Source organism: Gorilla gorilla, chromosome 17, assembly GCF_029281585.2.
Source record: "Gorilla gorilla gorilla isolate KB3781 chromosome 17, NHGRI_mGorGor1-v2.1_pri, whole genome shotgun sequence".
NCBI lineage: Eukaryota > Metazoa > Chordata > Mammalia > Primates > Hominidae > Gorilla > Gorilla gorilla.
Genome location: NC_073241.2, coordinates 37706781 through 37721726, shown reverse-complemented (window position 1 = coordinate 37721726; position 14946 = coordinate 37706781). Strand labels below are relative to the sequence as shown.

Below are 14946 nucleotides of genomic sequence, written 5' to 3'. Positions count from 1 at the left end.
TTAAACATCCTATTATTTGTATTAATTAAACTTAGTTTCACATTTCTACTTCAAACAAGGAGAAAGCAGTTACAATTCTTCAGATAATTCTTGTCTTCTCTTCCAACAAACTAAACAATGAGTCAATTTATGAATTGAGGTTTTTAACCTGCTAACCAAACCACAAACTCATATCTGCACTATATGATGAGGAATCATGGGTTTTATAATATTTTAAAATTTCCGTTTACTTGTAAAATGTTTCAGCAATTATTTTTCTTCTCATTCAGCTACATGGAACATTCAGAACAGTCACAGATGTGGAGAATTTTATGGGTCAGTTTTGATTAGCATGGAAATCAAGAAACAACAGGTGAGGTTGTGATATTCTCCAATAAAATTTCTAATAGAATTGGTAGTCTTCAGTTTTCCTTCAATCTATAAAACCTTAAAAAAATTTTTTTCTTTCTTTCTTTTTTTTTTTTCTTTTTTTGAGACGGAGTCTCACTCTGTCACCCAGGCTGGAGTGCAGTGGTGCGCTCTCAGCTCAATGCAACCTCCACCTCCCAGGTTCAAGAGATTCTCATGCCTCAGCCTCCTGACTAGCTGGGACTACAGGTATGTGCCACCACACCTGATTAATTTTGTATTTTTTTTTTAGTAGAAACAGGGTTTCCCCATGTTGGCCAGCTAGTCTTGAACTCTTGGCCTCAAGTGATCCACCTACCTCGGCCTCCCAAAATGCTGGGATTACAGGCATCAGCTATCGCGCCCAGTCGTTTTTTTTTTTTTTTCTTTTAAATAGAGACGAGGTCTCACTATGTTGCCCAGGCTGGTCTCGAACTCCTGAGCTCAAGTGATCCTCCCACTTGGGTCTCCCAAAGTGGTGGGATTACAGGTGTGAGCCACCATGCCCAGCCAAAAACCTGTCCTCGTAAGCACCCTTTTAACTATTCATTTTTCATATAATGATAGCAATAAGTTAGGGAACCACAGTAGCTCAAATTAAAAAATAAAAGGTATCCATTCAAACTTCTAAATGTCCAATAATTTTTTTTATAAGTTAAGATATTTAATGTCATTGAATAAGAATTTTAAAACTCCAATTACTCTCTGGATCTCATCTTCCAAACCTGTAGTTTAAGACAGCAATCTGGCTATGACATGTTACATTACTGGTGCCAGGGTTGATTTTATGGATCTAGTTGGTTAGGTGGGTGTTCCTTTCCTCTTTCACCACTCCTTATGTATACTTCCCCCAACACACACACCACCAAAATACTGTTAGCTCACTTTCAGATGTATGAGTGGTTTTGCTTCTTAATGTAAAACCTTTTACTCTTCATTTTTTCAGTCACTATTTATCAATGGTCTTCCACAGAACAAGCTGGTCATTTGTGGTCTGCAGAAAGTTTAACTGGCCTTTAAGTGTGTTTACATGTTTTTAAAAAACAAACCTTAACATCTAGAAAACATAACATAAATAAAACACATCAAATTTCTATTTGTTTGTGTATTTATATATATGTATTTTACGTGTATAGCCTGCTGATTTAAAATGAGAAGCACTACACATCTTAAAAGAACTAAAGAATATATCTGAATTTCATAAGAATAATAACTTGTATAGTTCTTTCCAGAGTCCTTGAAAGTTGTACCATCTAAGGAGGCCTAAGGAACAGGTGCACTCAGCACACCTGAAAACCACCATTGTCACAGTGCTTCTATATTCCTGTCTCTGAAACACCTTATGAAAAGTTGGAAAATAAGAGATACACCATTGACACTGCTTATAAAACCTAGTAAATATCATATATAAATAACTGAAAACAGAATGCTTTTATGGCTAATTTGACAAATTTGTTTGATGTTAACCTCTGTACATTTGGCATGGTAGAAATTATGACCTTCAAGTACATAGCAAAATTTAAAAGAGAAAAATTCAGTATAACCGACCAAACTTGCTTCATTACATATAAATACCACTAAGTAGGTCAAGAAAACCTAAAACAATCAGCTGTGACACTTGAGATGCAAAATCTTCATGTAAGTAAGTGGATCACAGTTGTTATTTACTCTAGAAAAAGGAAATACAGAGGTCAACCGAAGATATAATGCCCAGTCAAGCTGATACATGACATGTAATGATAAGGGGTATATAATATCTAAAAGCGGTTTCTTGAGTTATGATTCAATCATAAATGTCCATGTTCAGGCTGCTGACAAATCTGGGAACTATTATTAAATGCTGAATCACCATTCTTTATTATTATTATTATTATTGAGACGGAGTCTCGCTCTGTCACCCAGGCTGAAGTGCAGTGGCGTGATCTCAGCTCACTGCAAGCTCTGCCTCCCAGGTTCACGCCACTCTCCTGCCTCAGCCTCCCGAGTAGCTGGGACTACAGGTGCCCGCCACCACGCCCGGCTGACTTTTTGTATTTTTAGTAGAGACAGGGTTTGACCGTGTTAGCCAGGATGTTCTTGATCTCCTGACCTCGTGATCTGCCTGCCTCGGCCTCCCAAAGTGCTGGGATTACAGCCGTGAGCCACCGCGCCCAGCCTCGTTATTATTTTTAAATAAATGTAGATATGTGTCAACCATTCAATTTTTTAAAAAATAACAGCCTGGACACAGTGGCTCATTTCTGTAATCCCAGCACTCTGGGAGGCCAAGGCAGGAGGATCACTTGAGCCCAGGGGTTCAAAACCAGCCTGAGCAACATAGCAAGACCTCATCTCTGCAAAAAATTTAAAAATTAGCCAGGTGTGGTGGCATACACCTGTAGTCCCAGCTACTCATGAGGCAGAGGCTGCAGTGAGCCATGATCACACCACTGCACTCTAGCCTGGGCGACAGAGTGAGACCATCTCTCCGGGGGCAAAAAAAAGAAGAAGAAATAACAACTCTTGAAAAAAACAAGTACTGCATAAAACGCTGCCTTACCTTCATGACATCTCTATATGACCGAATAGCTGAGATTTTTCTCTTTTCATCTTCATCTCCCAGGCCTTCTTCTGCAGCCTCATAGCCCTCATCATTGCTACCGTCAGCTTCCACCGTGTTGGCCATGTGATCGATGAGCTGCTCTAGGGGAGGGCTTAATTCCCTTTCTTCATTCTCCTTCAAACCATAGTCCAGTGCTTTATAAATAATAATTCCCAAAGATTCAATGACCTAGGAACATTTAAAAAAGTGGTTAATGGAGATGAATGAAGAGCTTTCTAGGATTAATTGTGAGGCATAAGATGTTTAGTATGATTTTTTCCCTCAAACCAACATACAACACATACACAAAGCCTTTTTATATTCTCTTAGATTTATACTTCGTCTTAAAATTTGTATTTGCCATTCACATATAAAATATTAACCGAGTTGATTTTCCACATTTCCAAAAGGTATTTCTGAGAACAGATATAGTTATCAAAGAATATATCCTCTCAGAACTCTTATGCCAATGTTTATCTAATTAGAGATGCACAGACATCCCAAGTATCTGAAAGACAAAGCTCAGTTACGGGTAGCAATTAACTCAAGCCTAAACAACAACAAAAATCTATTCATATCCATGTATACACACTTCTCTAGTTCCATTCAATCACTGAAAACACATCTCTCTCAGACGATGCAAACAAATGAGAGACCTTTTACAAACCCTGAATTTTCAAGGCAGCTCACAGATAACCCTCCCTACCACACACCTCCATCAATATTACTGCCGGGCAAATGAACCTCATTTATGAACAGTAGATACACCACTGTTGCATACCACCTCGACAACTGCTCCAGACTTTGGCCAATACAGGAAATCCCACTTTATTTCTCAATACTGCCTTTCTGCTATATATAAAAAAAACACATATAAAACCTTTTAATTTTATTGTTCTCTCTCTCTCTCTGTCTTTCTCTCTCTCTCTCTAATGAACACTGGCAGCCAGCACGGTGGCTTATGCCTGTAATCCCAGCACTTTGGGAGGCTGAGGCGAGCAGATCACTTGAGGTCAGGAGTTCGAGATCAGCCTGGCCAACATGGCGAAACCCTGTCTCTACTAAAAATACAAAAATGAGCTGGGCGTGGTGGCGTGTGCCGGTAATCCCAGTTTCTTGGAAGGCTGAGGCAGGAGAATCGCTTGAACTGGGGAAGCGGAGGTTGCAGTAAGCTGACATTGCGCCACTGCACTTCAGCCTGGGTGACCGAGCAAAACTCTATCTCAAGAAAACAAACAAACAAACAACAACAACAACAACAAACAGGCAATGAAGCCAAAGAATTAAAATTAAATCCTGACTTTTACCACTAGCCAGCTGCCTCAGGACAAATCATTTTAGTGATGACTTTTCTCATCCGTTACATGGGGCTGTCAATGATACCTCCATTTAATAAGATTCTGTTGAGACTATGCATTCACTATGCATGGAAGTACCTGGTACAATATCTGACTTATTACAGGGACTCAATAATGTTCTCACTGCTCTCTCCTTCCTTTAGCCCATTCTTTTCCAATGTTTATCAGTTACTCCCAAAATAAATAAAATCTTTCATTTTCAGTAGTTCATTTATAGCTGGTAATACCGCATTTTTAAAAAAGTGCATCACAAATAAAAAAGAAAGTCAGAAGTTTCTAACATGAGTTAAATACAAGAGAGTCATTGACTAGCTCTTAAAAGCCTCACTCAAAATTCTCTACAAAAATTCAAAAATTCTCTACAAAATCTGAAATCTACTTTACCAATGAAATAATATTTTCTCAACACTAGCATTCAAAATGAATATCATGCTTAAAAATTCTTAACTTCTAAGTTTTTAAACAATACTGTTTTAAAATATTTTTTACTGAAAACATGTAATATTTTCACTGGATTTGTGGTCTGACCTGGCACTGTAGCCATTCTTTTCTTTCTTTTTTTTTTTTTCTTCTTCTTTTGAGACAAGGTCTCACTCTGTCACCCGGGCTGGAGTGCAGTGGTACAATTATGGCTCACTGCAGCTTCAACCTCCTTGGGCTGAGATGATCCTCCCACCTTAGCCTCCCTAGTAGCTGGGAAAACAGGTACACACCACCAGGCCTGGCTAATTTTTTTTGGAATTTTTTAGAAACAGGGTTTCACCATGTTGTCCAAGCTGGTCTCAAACTCCTGGACTTAAGCAATGGGCCTGCCTCGGCCTCTCAAAGTGCTAGGATTACAGGAATGAGCCACCACGCACTATTTTCTATTATAAAAATGAATTTAAACAATGGATCTTCTAAGTTCCAAGGCAACTGACTACTTTAGTTATCCCTCCTGGCAGTGTCCCAGGACAATCCCCACTTTGTCCACCAGCCTGTTCAGGAGAAGGTACCATTTCAGTGCTTCCCTGGCACAGGGTACACATTGCTCTTACAGCATGTACCATTCTCACCACAGGTAGGTGCTGCTTAGGGCAAGGATTTTAACTTTCAAAGATGGCAGAGCCTAACACTGTGGTGTGCATTAGAAAAAAACTTGTTAAACTGAACCTAGGGCAGTCACTTTAACTATCAGAGCGTCCCTACTAATATAATGAAAGCTTCAGAAATCAAAAAGTTAGATTACATTCAGTATATATATTTTTAAGGCTGAGAAGGTCTTGTTGCAATTATTCCCAGTGAGAAATCACAATTAACTGAGTTTTACATGATTGGATGACTCTAACCATCTATATAACCCTCCCCTTCTTTTTTTGTTTTGCTTTTTGTTTCTTTGTTTTTGTTATTGTTGTTTTTTGGTTTTTTTTTTTTGAGACAGAGTCTTGCTCTGTCACCAGGCTGGAGTATAGCGGCGTGATCTCGGCTCACTGCAATCTCCACCTCCTGGGTTCAAGGGATTCCCCTGCCTCAGCCTCTTGAGTAGCTGGGAGTACAGGTGTGCACTACCATGCCGGGGTACTTTTTGTATTTTAGTATAGTCGGGGTTTCACCATGTTGGCCAGGACAGTCTTGATCTCCTGACCTCGTGATCCGCCCGCCTCGGCCTCCCGGAGTGCTGGGATTACAGCTGTGAGCTACCGTGCCCAATCAACCCTATCCTTCTTCCTAGGGAGGTGGGAAAAACCCTGTTATATAACCCTATCTCTCCCTCTAGAGCTGGGGGGAGAAAAATCACAAAACCATTGCAAATAACAACACCAGCGATGGCTTCCAACCATAGCAAAGACCCAAGAATCACTCAGCAAGCTTGCTCTTTTCTCTGCTCAATTACCTTGCCTACAGGAGCTGATCCATTCTTCTTCAAGAAGTCATTTTATATCATCTTTCTCTTTAATCCAACACTCTTTTCTGCCTCTCTAGGGCTCAGCTCCAAATAAAACAATCATTTTCCCACTTTCAAATGTACAAACTAATAGGAATCTCTACTTATTTGCCCTTTCTTCCTTTCACAGTGGAGGAGTAGGTCTTCTATTCCTGTTGAAAGGTCAGCCCCACTCTCCTAAAGCCTCATACCCTCCAGTGCAATCCCATTTCTGTGCTCCCTTTACAAGCAAACCTCCCGAAAGGGCAGTAGCAATGCTGATGGTAGCAATGATGAGGGCTATGAGGCTGCAGAAGGCCTGGAAGATGAAGATGAAAAGAGAAAAATCTCAGGTATTCGTTTGCATAGAGTCATGAAGGTAAGGCAACAGTTTATGTGTACTTGTTTTTCTCAAGAGTTGTTATTTCTTCTTTTTTTTCTAGAGAGACAGGATCTCACTCTGTCACCCAGGCTAGAGTGCAATGGTGTGATCGTGGCTCACTGCAGCCTCTGCCTCCTGAGTAGCTGGGACTACAGGTGCATGGTGACACCTGGCTAATTTTTAAATTTTCTGCAGAGATTGAGGTCTTGCTATGTTGCTCAGGCTGGTTTTGAACCCCTGGGCTCGAGCAATCCTCCTGCCTTGGTCTCCCAAAGTGCTAGGATTACAGACATGAGCCACTATCTGTAATGCGCCCATCTCTCCTTTCCCTCCTTCCATTCACTGTTTAATTCATTCCCATATAATGTCTTTCCTTCTGAAACCACTGAAACACAAATACTAAAGTCACAAACAATCTCTATATATGAAGTTTAACCCATTCTCATCCTAAATGACTGCTTAATAGCATCCAACACAAGTGACTCATTTCTTCCGTTCTAAACACTCTGGATTCTAGATTTTCTCTCAGCAACTACTTCTCAATCTGTCTACAGATCCTTCCTCCTGCAACTGTTTAATTGATGGAGTTCCTCAGAGCTCATGCACTCTACTTTCTTCCAAAATCTCTTGCAAAGTGCTCTTATACATAGCCAATGCTATGAATACAATATGTATTCCGATATTTCCTTAACTTATATTACTAATCTACAGTTTGTCTCTGGGATGCAGGCAATATATCATATGGTCTACTTAATACTTCCATGTGAATAAGTAATAAGCACCTCAAACCATAATGTTTGTTTATTGTCTACTTTCTTCACTAAAATGTAAGGTCCATAATGCTTTGGATCTTGTCTATTTTGTTCACCATTGTGAACAAAATGCTGTATGTTATACAGCACTTGGTTCATAGCAGATGCTAAATAAATATCTCATAATTAAATTGGTAAGTTGTTTTATAACAGTAATACATCTACTTCTGAGTTCCTTTTTGTATATATAAAATAAAATATTTAGTAGAAATCTTTTCAAAAACTTATAGAATTGTATTCTTAAAAGTCTGGGTTGTGGCTGGGCGCGGTGGCTCACGCCTGTAATCCCAGCATTTTGGGAGGCCGAGGCGGGCAGATCACGAGGTTGGGAGATTGAGACCATCCTGGCTAACACGGAGAAACCCTGTGTCTACTAAAAATACAAAAACGAAATTAGCCGGGCGTGGTGACAGGTGCCTGTAGTCCCAGCTACTCGGGAGGCTGAGGCGGGAGAATGGCATGGCAGGAGGCAGAGCTTGCAGTGAGCCAACATCACGCCACTGCACTCCAGTCTGGGTGACAGAGTGTGACTCCGTCTCAGAAAAAAAAAAAAAAAATATGGGGCGGGAGAGGGGTGGAGCAAGAGAGCTGAACAGCTTTATTGATCATCAGCCCTGCAGGAACACCAAATTTAACAACTATCACAAAAATGGCACCTTCATAAGAACCAGAAATCAGTACCAGGTTTTAACTTCAGACCACTGAAAGAGGCACCAAAGAGGGTAGGAAAGACAGTCTTGAATTGCTGATGCCACCCCTCCTCCACCTCCTGGCAGTGGCCATGGGCCGCAGAGAGAATCTGTGTGCTTGGGAAAAGAAAAGCACAGCAACTGTGAGACTTTGCACCGAATTCAGTGCTGTCCTGTCACAGGGGAAAGTAAATCGGGCTGAGGCCAATGCCCACTCACAGAAGGAACATTAAGACCAACGCTAGCCACAGAGGAATCGCCTAAATGCCTATCCCAGTAGTGGGAACTTGAGTTCTGGCAAGCCTTACCACTGCGTGCTTAAGTGCTCTGAGGCTCTAAATGAACTTGAAAGGCACTCTAAGCCACAAGGACTGCAACTCCTGGCAAGTCCTGGTGCTGAGCTGGGCTCAGAGCCAGTGGACTTGTGGGGTACATGACCTACTGAGACACCAGCCAGGATGGCTAAAAGAGTACTTGCACTATCCCTCTCCCAACGCCAGGCAGCATAGTCTGCAGCTCCAAAAGAGACCCCTTTTTTCCACTTGAAGAGAGGAGAGGGAAAAGAGGACTATATCTTGCATACTGGATACCAGCTTCAGCCACAGTAAGACAGAATAAGGGAGGAGACCACCCCTCATATTGTCTTATGCCCAATTTCTGCCTCCAAAGAAAGAAGAAGTAAAAACTAAAAGGCATAAATGAAATCCACAAGCAGACAGCCCGGCACCACACCCTGGGCCTGGTAGTTAAAGATCAACTCCTGACCTAATTGATTATTTGCATAAAAAAAGCACTGTGAAGATCCCTGTCCTATTCTGTTCCATTCTAATTACCAGTGTATGCAACCCCCAGTCACGTACCCCCTGCTTGCTCAATCGATCACGACCCTCTCAGGTGGACCCCCTTAGAGTTGTGAGCCCTTAAAACGGACAGGAATTGCTCACTCCAGGAGCTCTCTTGAGACAGGAGTCTTGCCAATGCTCCCGGCCAAATAAACCCCTTCCTTCTTTAACTCGGTGTCTGAGGGGTGTTGTCTGAGGCTCTTCCTGCTACAAGAACACCAGGCAGTCATGAGACCCCCATTCCAGGCCCTAGCTAATGGATTTCTAGGTATACCCTGGGGCACAAAGGAACCTGCTGCCTTGAACAGAAGGAACCAGTCTTGGCAGGATTCATCACCTGCTGACTAATGAGTCCTTGGGCCCTAAATAATCAGCAGCAATACCCAGGTAGTACGCCATGGACCTTGGGTTAGACTACAGGATGAGTTGGCTTCAGGTGAGACCCAGCCCCTTCCCAGCTGTGGTGGCTAAGGTGAAAGAATTCTTGTGCTTGAGTAAAGCAGAGGGAGAAGTAAAAGGGGCTTTATCTTGCAATTTAGGTACCAGCTTGGCCACAGTGGGGTAGAGCACCAAGTGGGCTCTTGGGGCTCCCAATAAGAGCACTTGGCTCTAGGACAGCATTTCCGGATCTGCACTGGGCCAGAGGGGAGCCCACTGCCCTGAAGGGTGAGTCCCAGGGCCTGGCAGCATTCACTAAAAACTGACTGGAAAGGCCTTGGGCCCTCAATGAACATCAGCAGTAGCCTGGCAGTAATCCCCATGCGCCTGTGGTGGTGGCCATGGGGTGAGGCTCCTCTGCCTGTGGAAGAGGCGAGGGAAGAGTGGGAAGGACTGTGTCCCATGGTTTGAGTGCTAGCTCAACCACAGTAAAACAGAATACCAGGCAGAACAGTAGGCAGATTTCTAAGGTTTCTGACTCCAGTCCCTAGTGACCAGACAGCATCTCTAGACCTACCCGGGGCCTGGGGGAACTTGCTGCCCTGAAGGGAAGGACAAAGGCCTGGCTGGCACCTACATTAAAACAAACAAACAAACAAAACAAACAAGAAAAACTTCAAATAAAAAACCTAAAAATGCATCCTAAAGAACTAGAAAACTGGTTTCTAGAAAACTAGAAAACTCCAAATTAGTAAAGGCAAAGAATAAAGATCAGAACAGAAATAAATAAAAGTGAAACAACACAATACAAAAGATCAACAAAACAAAAAGCTGATTTTTTGAAAAGACAAATAAAATTGACAAACCTTTAGCCAGACTATGAAAAAAAGACAAAATACCTAAATAAACAAAATCAAAGATGTAAAAGGAGACATTAGAACTGATACCAGCTGGGCGTGGTGGCTCATGCCTGTAATCCCAGCACTTTGGGAGGCCAAGGTGGGTGGATCACGAGGTCAGGAGTTCAAGACCAGCCTAGCCAAGATGGTGAAACCCCGTCTCTACTAAAAATACAAAAATTAGATGGGCGTGATGGCACGTCTGTAATCCTAGCTACTTGGGAGGCTGACGCACAGAATTGCTTAAACCTGGGAGGCGGAGGTTGCAATGAGCTGAGATTGCACCACTGCACTCCAGCCTGGGCAACAGAGCAAGACTCTGTTCAAAAAAAAAAAAGAAAAAGGACTGATACCCCAGAAAGTCAGAGGATTATTAGTGTCTACTATGAACAACTACATCCCAATAAATTGGAAAATTTGGATGAAATGGATAAATTCTTAGACACCTACAACCTACCAAGATCGAACCATGAAGAAATCCAAAACCTGAACAGATAAATAATAAGTAATGAGATCAAAGTGATAAAAAGCTTCCCAGCAAAGAAAATCCTAGGATCCAATAGCTTCACAGCTGATTCTACCTAACATTTAAAGAAGAACTAATACCAATCCTTCTCAAACTATTCTGAAAAATAGGATGAAATATTTCTTCCAAACTCATTCTCAAAGGTGAGTAATCCCCCGACATCAAAACCAGACAAAAGACACATCAAAAAAAGAAATCTACAGGCCAGTATCACTGATGAATATTAATGCAAAAATCCTCAATAAAGTACTAGCAAATCAAATCCAACAACACATTAAAAAGATCATGCATTAAAACCAACCCAGTTGTTGCACAGAGCTGATAAATTTCTCTGAATAGACATAGAAATTGATTCTCCCAGTCTTAACACTTGAAAAAGTTTCATTTGTCTTATCCAAGTTCCTTTCTCAGGAAACCACCCATCAGGCCTCCCAGAGTATGAAGGAGCTGAAACTTACCAGATCACTGCACCTGGACAATGAGAGGTCAAATCCCCCACCCATCATGATTGCCTAACCGACCATCTGCTTCCTGTTGACCAACTTCTTTTCCTCACCCCTCCCTAACGCTTGTTTTCCCACACATGGTTACATTTCTTCCCTGTATATAAACCCCTAATTTTAGTTGGCCATGGAGATGATTTGAGACTGATCTCCCATCTCCTCAGCTGGAGGCACCCAATTAAAGCCTTCTCCCCTGGCAGTAACTGTTGTCTCATTGACTGGTTTTCTGTCCAGCGAGCAGCAGTACCTAAACAGAATCCCTGGCACTTTGGCAACAGAACCAGAACCAGACAAAGACTTATCAAAAAAAAAAAAAAAAATTTTGGATACTGAATACCTAATTATTAAAAAAGAAAAATAAAAAAAGAAATCTACAGGCCATTATCACTGATGAATGTTGATGTAAAAATCCTCAAGAAAATTCTAGCCAACTGAATTCAACAACACATTAAAAAGATCATTCACCCTAACCAAGTGGGATTTTTCCCAGGGATGCAAAGATGGTTCAACATATGCAAATCAATCAATCTGACACATCATATCAACAGAATGAAGGACAAAAACCATATGATTATTCCAACTGATGTTGAAAAAGTATTTCATAAAATTCAACATCCCTTCATGATAAAAACCCTCAAAAAACTGGGTATATAAGGAACATATCTCAACACAACAAAAGGCATATACGAGTAACTCATGGCTAGTATCATACTGAGTAGGGAAAAACTAAAAGCCTTTCTTCTAAGATCAGGAACACGATAAGGATGCCCACTTTCATCACTGTTATTCAACACAGTACTGGAAGTCCTAGCTAGAGCAATCAGACAACAGAAAGAAATAAAGGGCATTGAAACTGAAAAGGAAGAAGTCAAATTATACTTGCTTGCAGATGATATGATCTTATATTTGGAAAAACCTAAATCTGAACCCCTCCCGAAAATCTATTAGAATTGATAAATTCAGTAAAGTTGGAGGATACAAAATCAACATACAAAAATCAGTCACATTTCCATATGCCAATAGCAAACAAGCTGAAAAAGAAATCAAGAAAGTAATCCCATTTACAATAGCTACAAAAAAATATACCTAGGAATTAAAGTGAAAGGTCTCTATAATGAAAACTATAAAACACTGATGCAAGAAATTGAAGAGGACACACAAAAAATGAAAAGATAGTCGATGTTCATGGATTGGAAGAATCAACATTGTTAAAATGTCCATATTACCCAAAGCTATCTTACAGATTCAATACAATCCCTATAAAAATACCAATGACACTCTTCATAGAAATAGAAAAAAAATCCTAAAATTTATACGGAACCACAAAAGATCCAGAATAGCCAAAGGTATCCTAAGCAAAAAGAACAAAACTGTAGGAATCATGTTAACTTTAAATTATACTACAAATATACAAATAATACTGTGTCCGGAATTGGTGGGTTCTTGGTCTCGCTGACTTCAAGAATGAAGCTGCGGACCCTCACGGTGAGTGTTATAGTTCTTAAAGATGGTGTGTCCGGAGTTTGTGCCTTCAGATGTTCAGATGCGTCCGGAGTTTCTCCCTTCTGGTGGGTTCATGGTCTTGCTGGCTTCAGGAGTGAAGCTGCAGACCTTCGCCATGAGTGTTACAGCTCTTAAAGGCCCAGGGGCATCTAGAGTTGTTCGTTCCTCCCCTCTGGAGTTGTTCCTCCTTCCCGCTGGGTTCATGGTCTTGCTGGCTTCAGGAGTGAAGCTGCAGACCTTGGCGGTGAGTGTTACAGCTCATAAAGGTGGTGAGGACCCAAAGAGTGAGCAGCAGCAAGATTTACTGCAAAGAGCGAAAGAACAAAGCTTCCACAGTGTGGAAGGGGACCCCAGCGGGTTGCCACTGCTGGCTTGGGCAGCCTGCTTTTATTCCCTTATCCGACCCCACCCATATCCTGCTGATTGGTCCATTTCACGGAGAGCTGATTGGTCCATTTTACAGAGAGCTGACTGGTCCCTTTTGACAGGGTGCTCATTGGTGCGTTTACAAACCTTGAGCTAGACACAAAAGTTCTCCAAGTCCCCACCCGACTCAGAAGCCCAGCTGGCTTCACCTAGTGGATCCCGCAGTGGGGCTGCAGGTGGAGCTGCCCACCAGTCCCGCGCCACACACCCGCACTCCTCAGCCCTTGGGCACTCGATGGGACCAGTCGCCGCGGAGCAGGGGGTGGCGCCTGTCGGGGAGGCTTGGGCCTCACGGGAGACCACGGCAGGGGGGCAGGGACAGGGCTCAGGCATGGCAGGCTGCAGGTCCCAAGCCCTGCCCCATGGGCAGGCAGCTGGGGCCCAGTGAGAATTTGAGTGCAGGCAGGCCAACAGTGCTGGGGGACCCAGCGCACCCTCTGCAGCTGCTGGCCCGGGTGCTGAGCCCCTCACTGCCCAGGGCCGGTGCCACCAGCCACTCCAAGTGTGGGGCCTGCCGAGCCAGTGCCCGCCCAGAACTCATGCTGGCCCACGAGCGCCCGGCGCAGACCCAGTTCCCGCCCACACCTCTCTCTCCATACCTCCCTGCAAGCAGAGGGAGCCGGCTCCAGCCTTGGCCAGCCCAGAGAGGGGCTCCCACAGTGCAGCGGCAGGCTGAAGGGCTCCTCAAGCGCAGCGAGAGTGGATGCTGAGGCCTGAGGAGGCACCAAGAGCGAGCAAGGGCTGCTAGCACATTGTCACCTCTCACTACAATGTATAAATATATATATATATATATAAAAATACCACAAATATACAAATACTACAACTATATTACACTACAAAGCTACGGTAACCAAAACATCATGGTACCGGCATAAAAACAGATACACAGACCAATGGAACAGAATAGAGCACTCAGAAATAGATCCATACATCTACAATGAACTCATTTTGGACAAAGTTGCCAAGAACATACACTGGGGAAAAGACGGTCTCTTCATTAAATGGCGGGAAAAATGAGAAAACTGGATATCCACATGCAGAGGAATGAAACTAGACCCCTATCTATTGCTATGTACAAAAATAAAATCATACTGGATTAAAGAATTAAATCTAAGACCTCAAATTATGAAACAAATGTGTCCGGAATTGGTGGGTTCTTGGTCTCACTGACTTCAAGAATGAAGCCGCGGACCCTTGCAGTGTTCCAGTTCTTAAAGATGGTGTGCCCGGAGTTTGTTCCTTCAGATGTTTAGATGTGTCCGGAGTTTCTTTCTTCTGGTGGGTTCCTAGTCTCACTGGCTTCAGGAGTGAAGCTGCAGACCTTTGTGGTGAGTGTTATAGTTCTTAAAAGTGGCACGTCTGGAGTTGTTCGTGCTTCCTGGTGGGTTTGTGGTCTCGCTGGCTTCAGGAGTGAAGCTGCAGACTTTCATGGTGAGTGTTACAGCTCACAAAGGCAGTGCAAACCCAAAGAGTGAACACCGGCAAGATTTACTGCAAAGAGCAAAAGAACAAACTTTTCACAGCGTGGAAGGGGACCCGAGCAGCTTGCCACTGCTGTCTTGGGCAGCCTGCTTTTATTCTCTTATCTGGCCCCACTCACATCCTGCTGATTGGTCCATTTTACAGAGAGCTGATTGGTCTGTTTTACAGAGAGCTGATTAGTCCATTTTCACAGAGTGCTGACTGGTGCGTTTACAATCTGAGCTACACACAGAGTGCTGATTGGTGCATTTACAATCCTCTAGCTAGACATA

General features: G+C 42.6%; 1 protein-coding gene across 6 annotated transcripts in view; it reads right to left on the bottom strand.

Moving 5' to 3' along the window:
• The window catches only part of SPIRE1 (spire type actin nucleation factor 1), a 213354-nt gene that overhangs the window by 98939 nt on the left and 99469 nt on the right, over positions 1-14946 (bottom strand). For all 6 annotated transcript variants that reach the window (XM_031003592.3, XM_031003593.3, XM_055368418.2 and 3 more), the window contains one exon: positions 2927-3157. In XM_031003592.3, coding sequence (XP_030859452.1) covers positions 2927-3157 — 231 coding nt within the window. The remainder of the gene's footprint in view (positions 1-2926; positions 3158-14946) is intronic.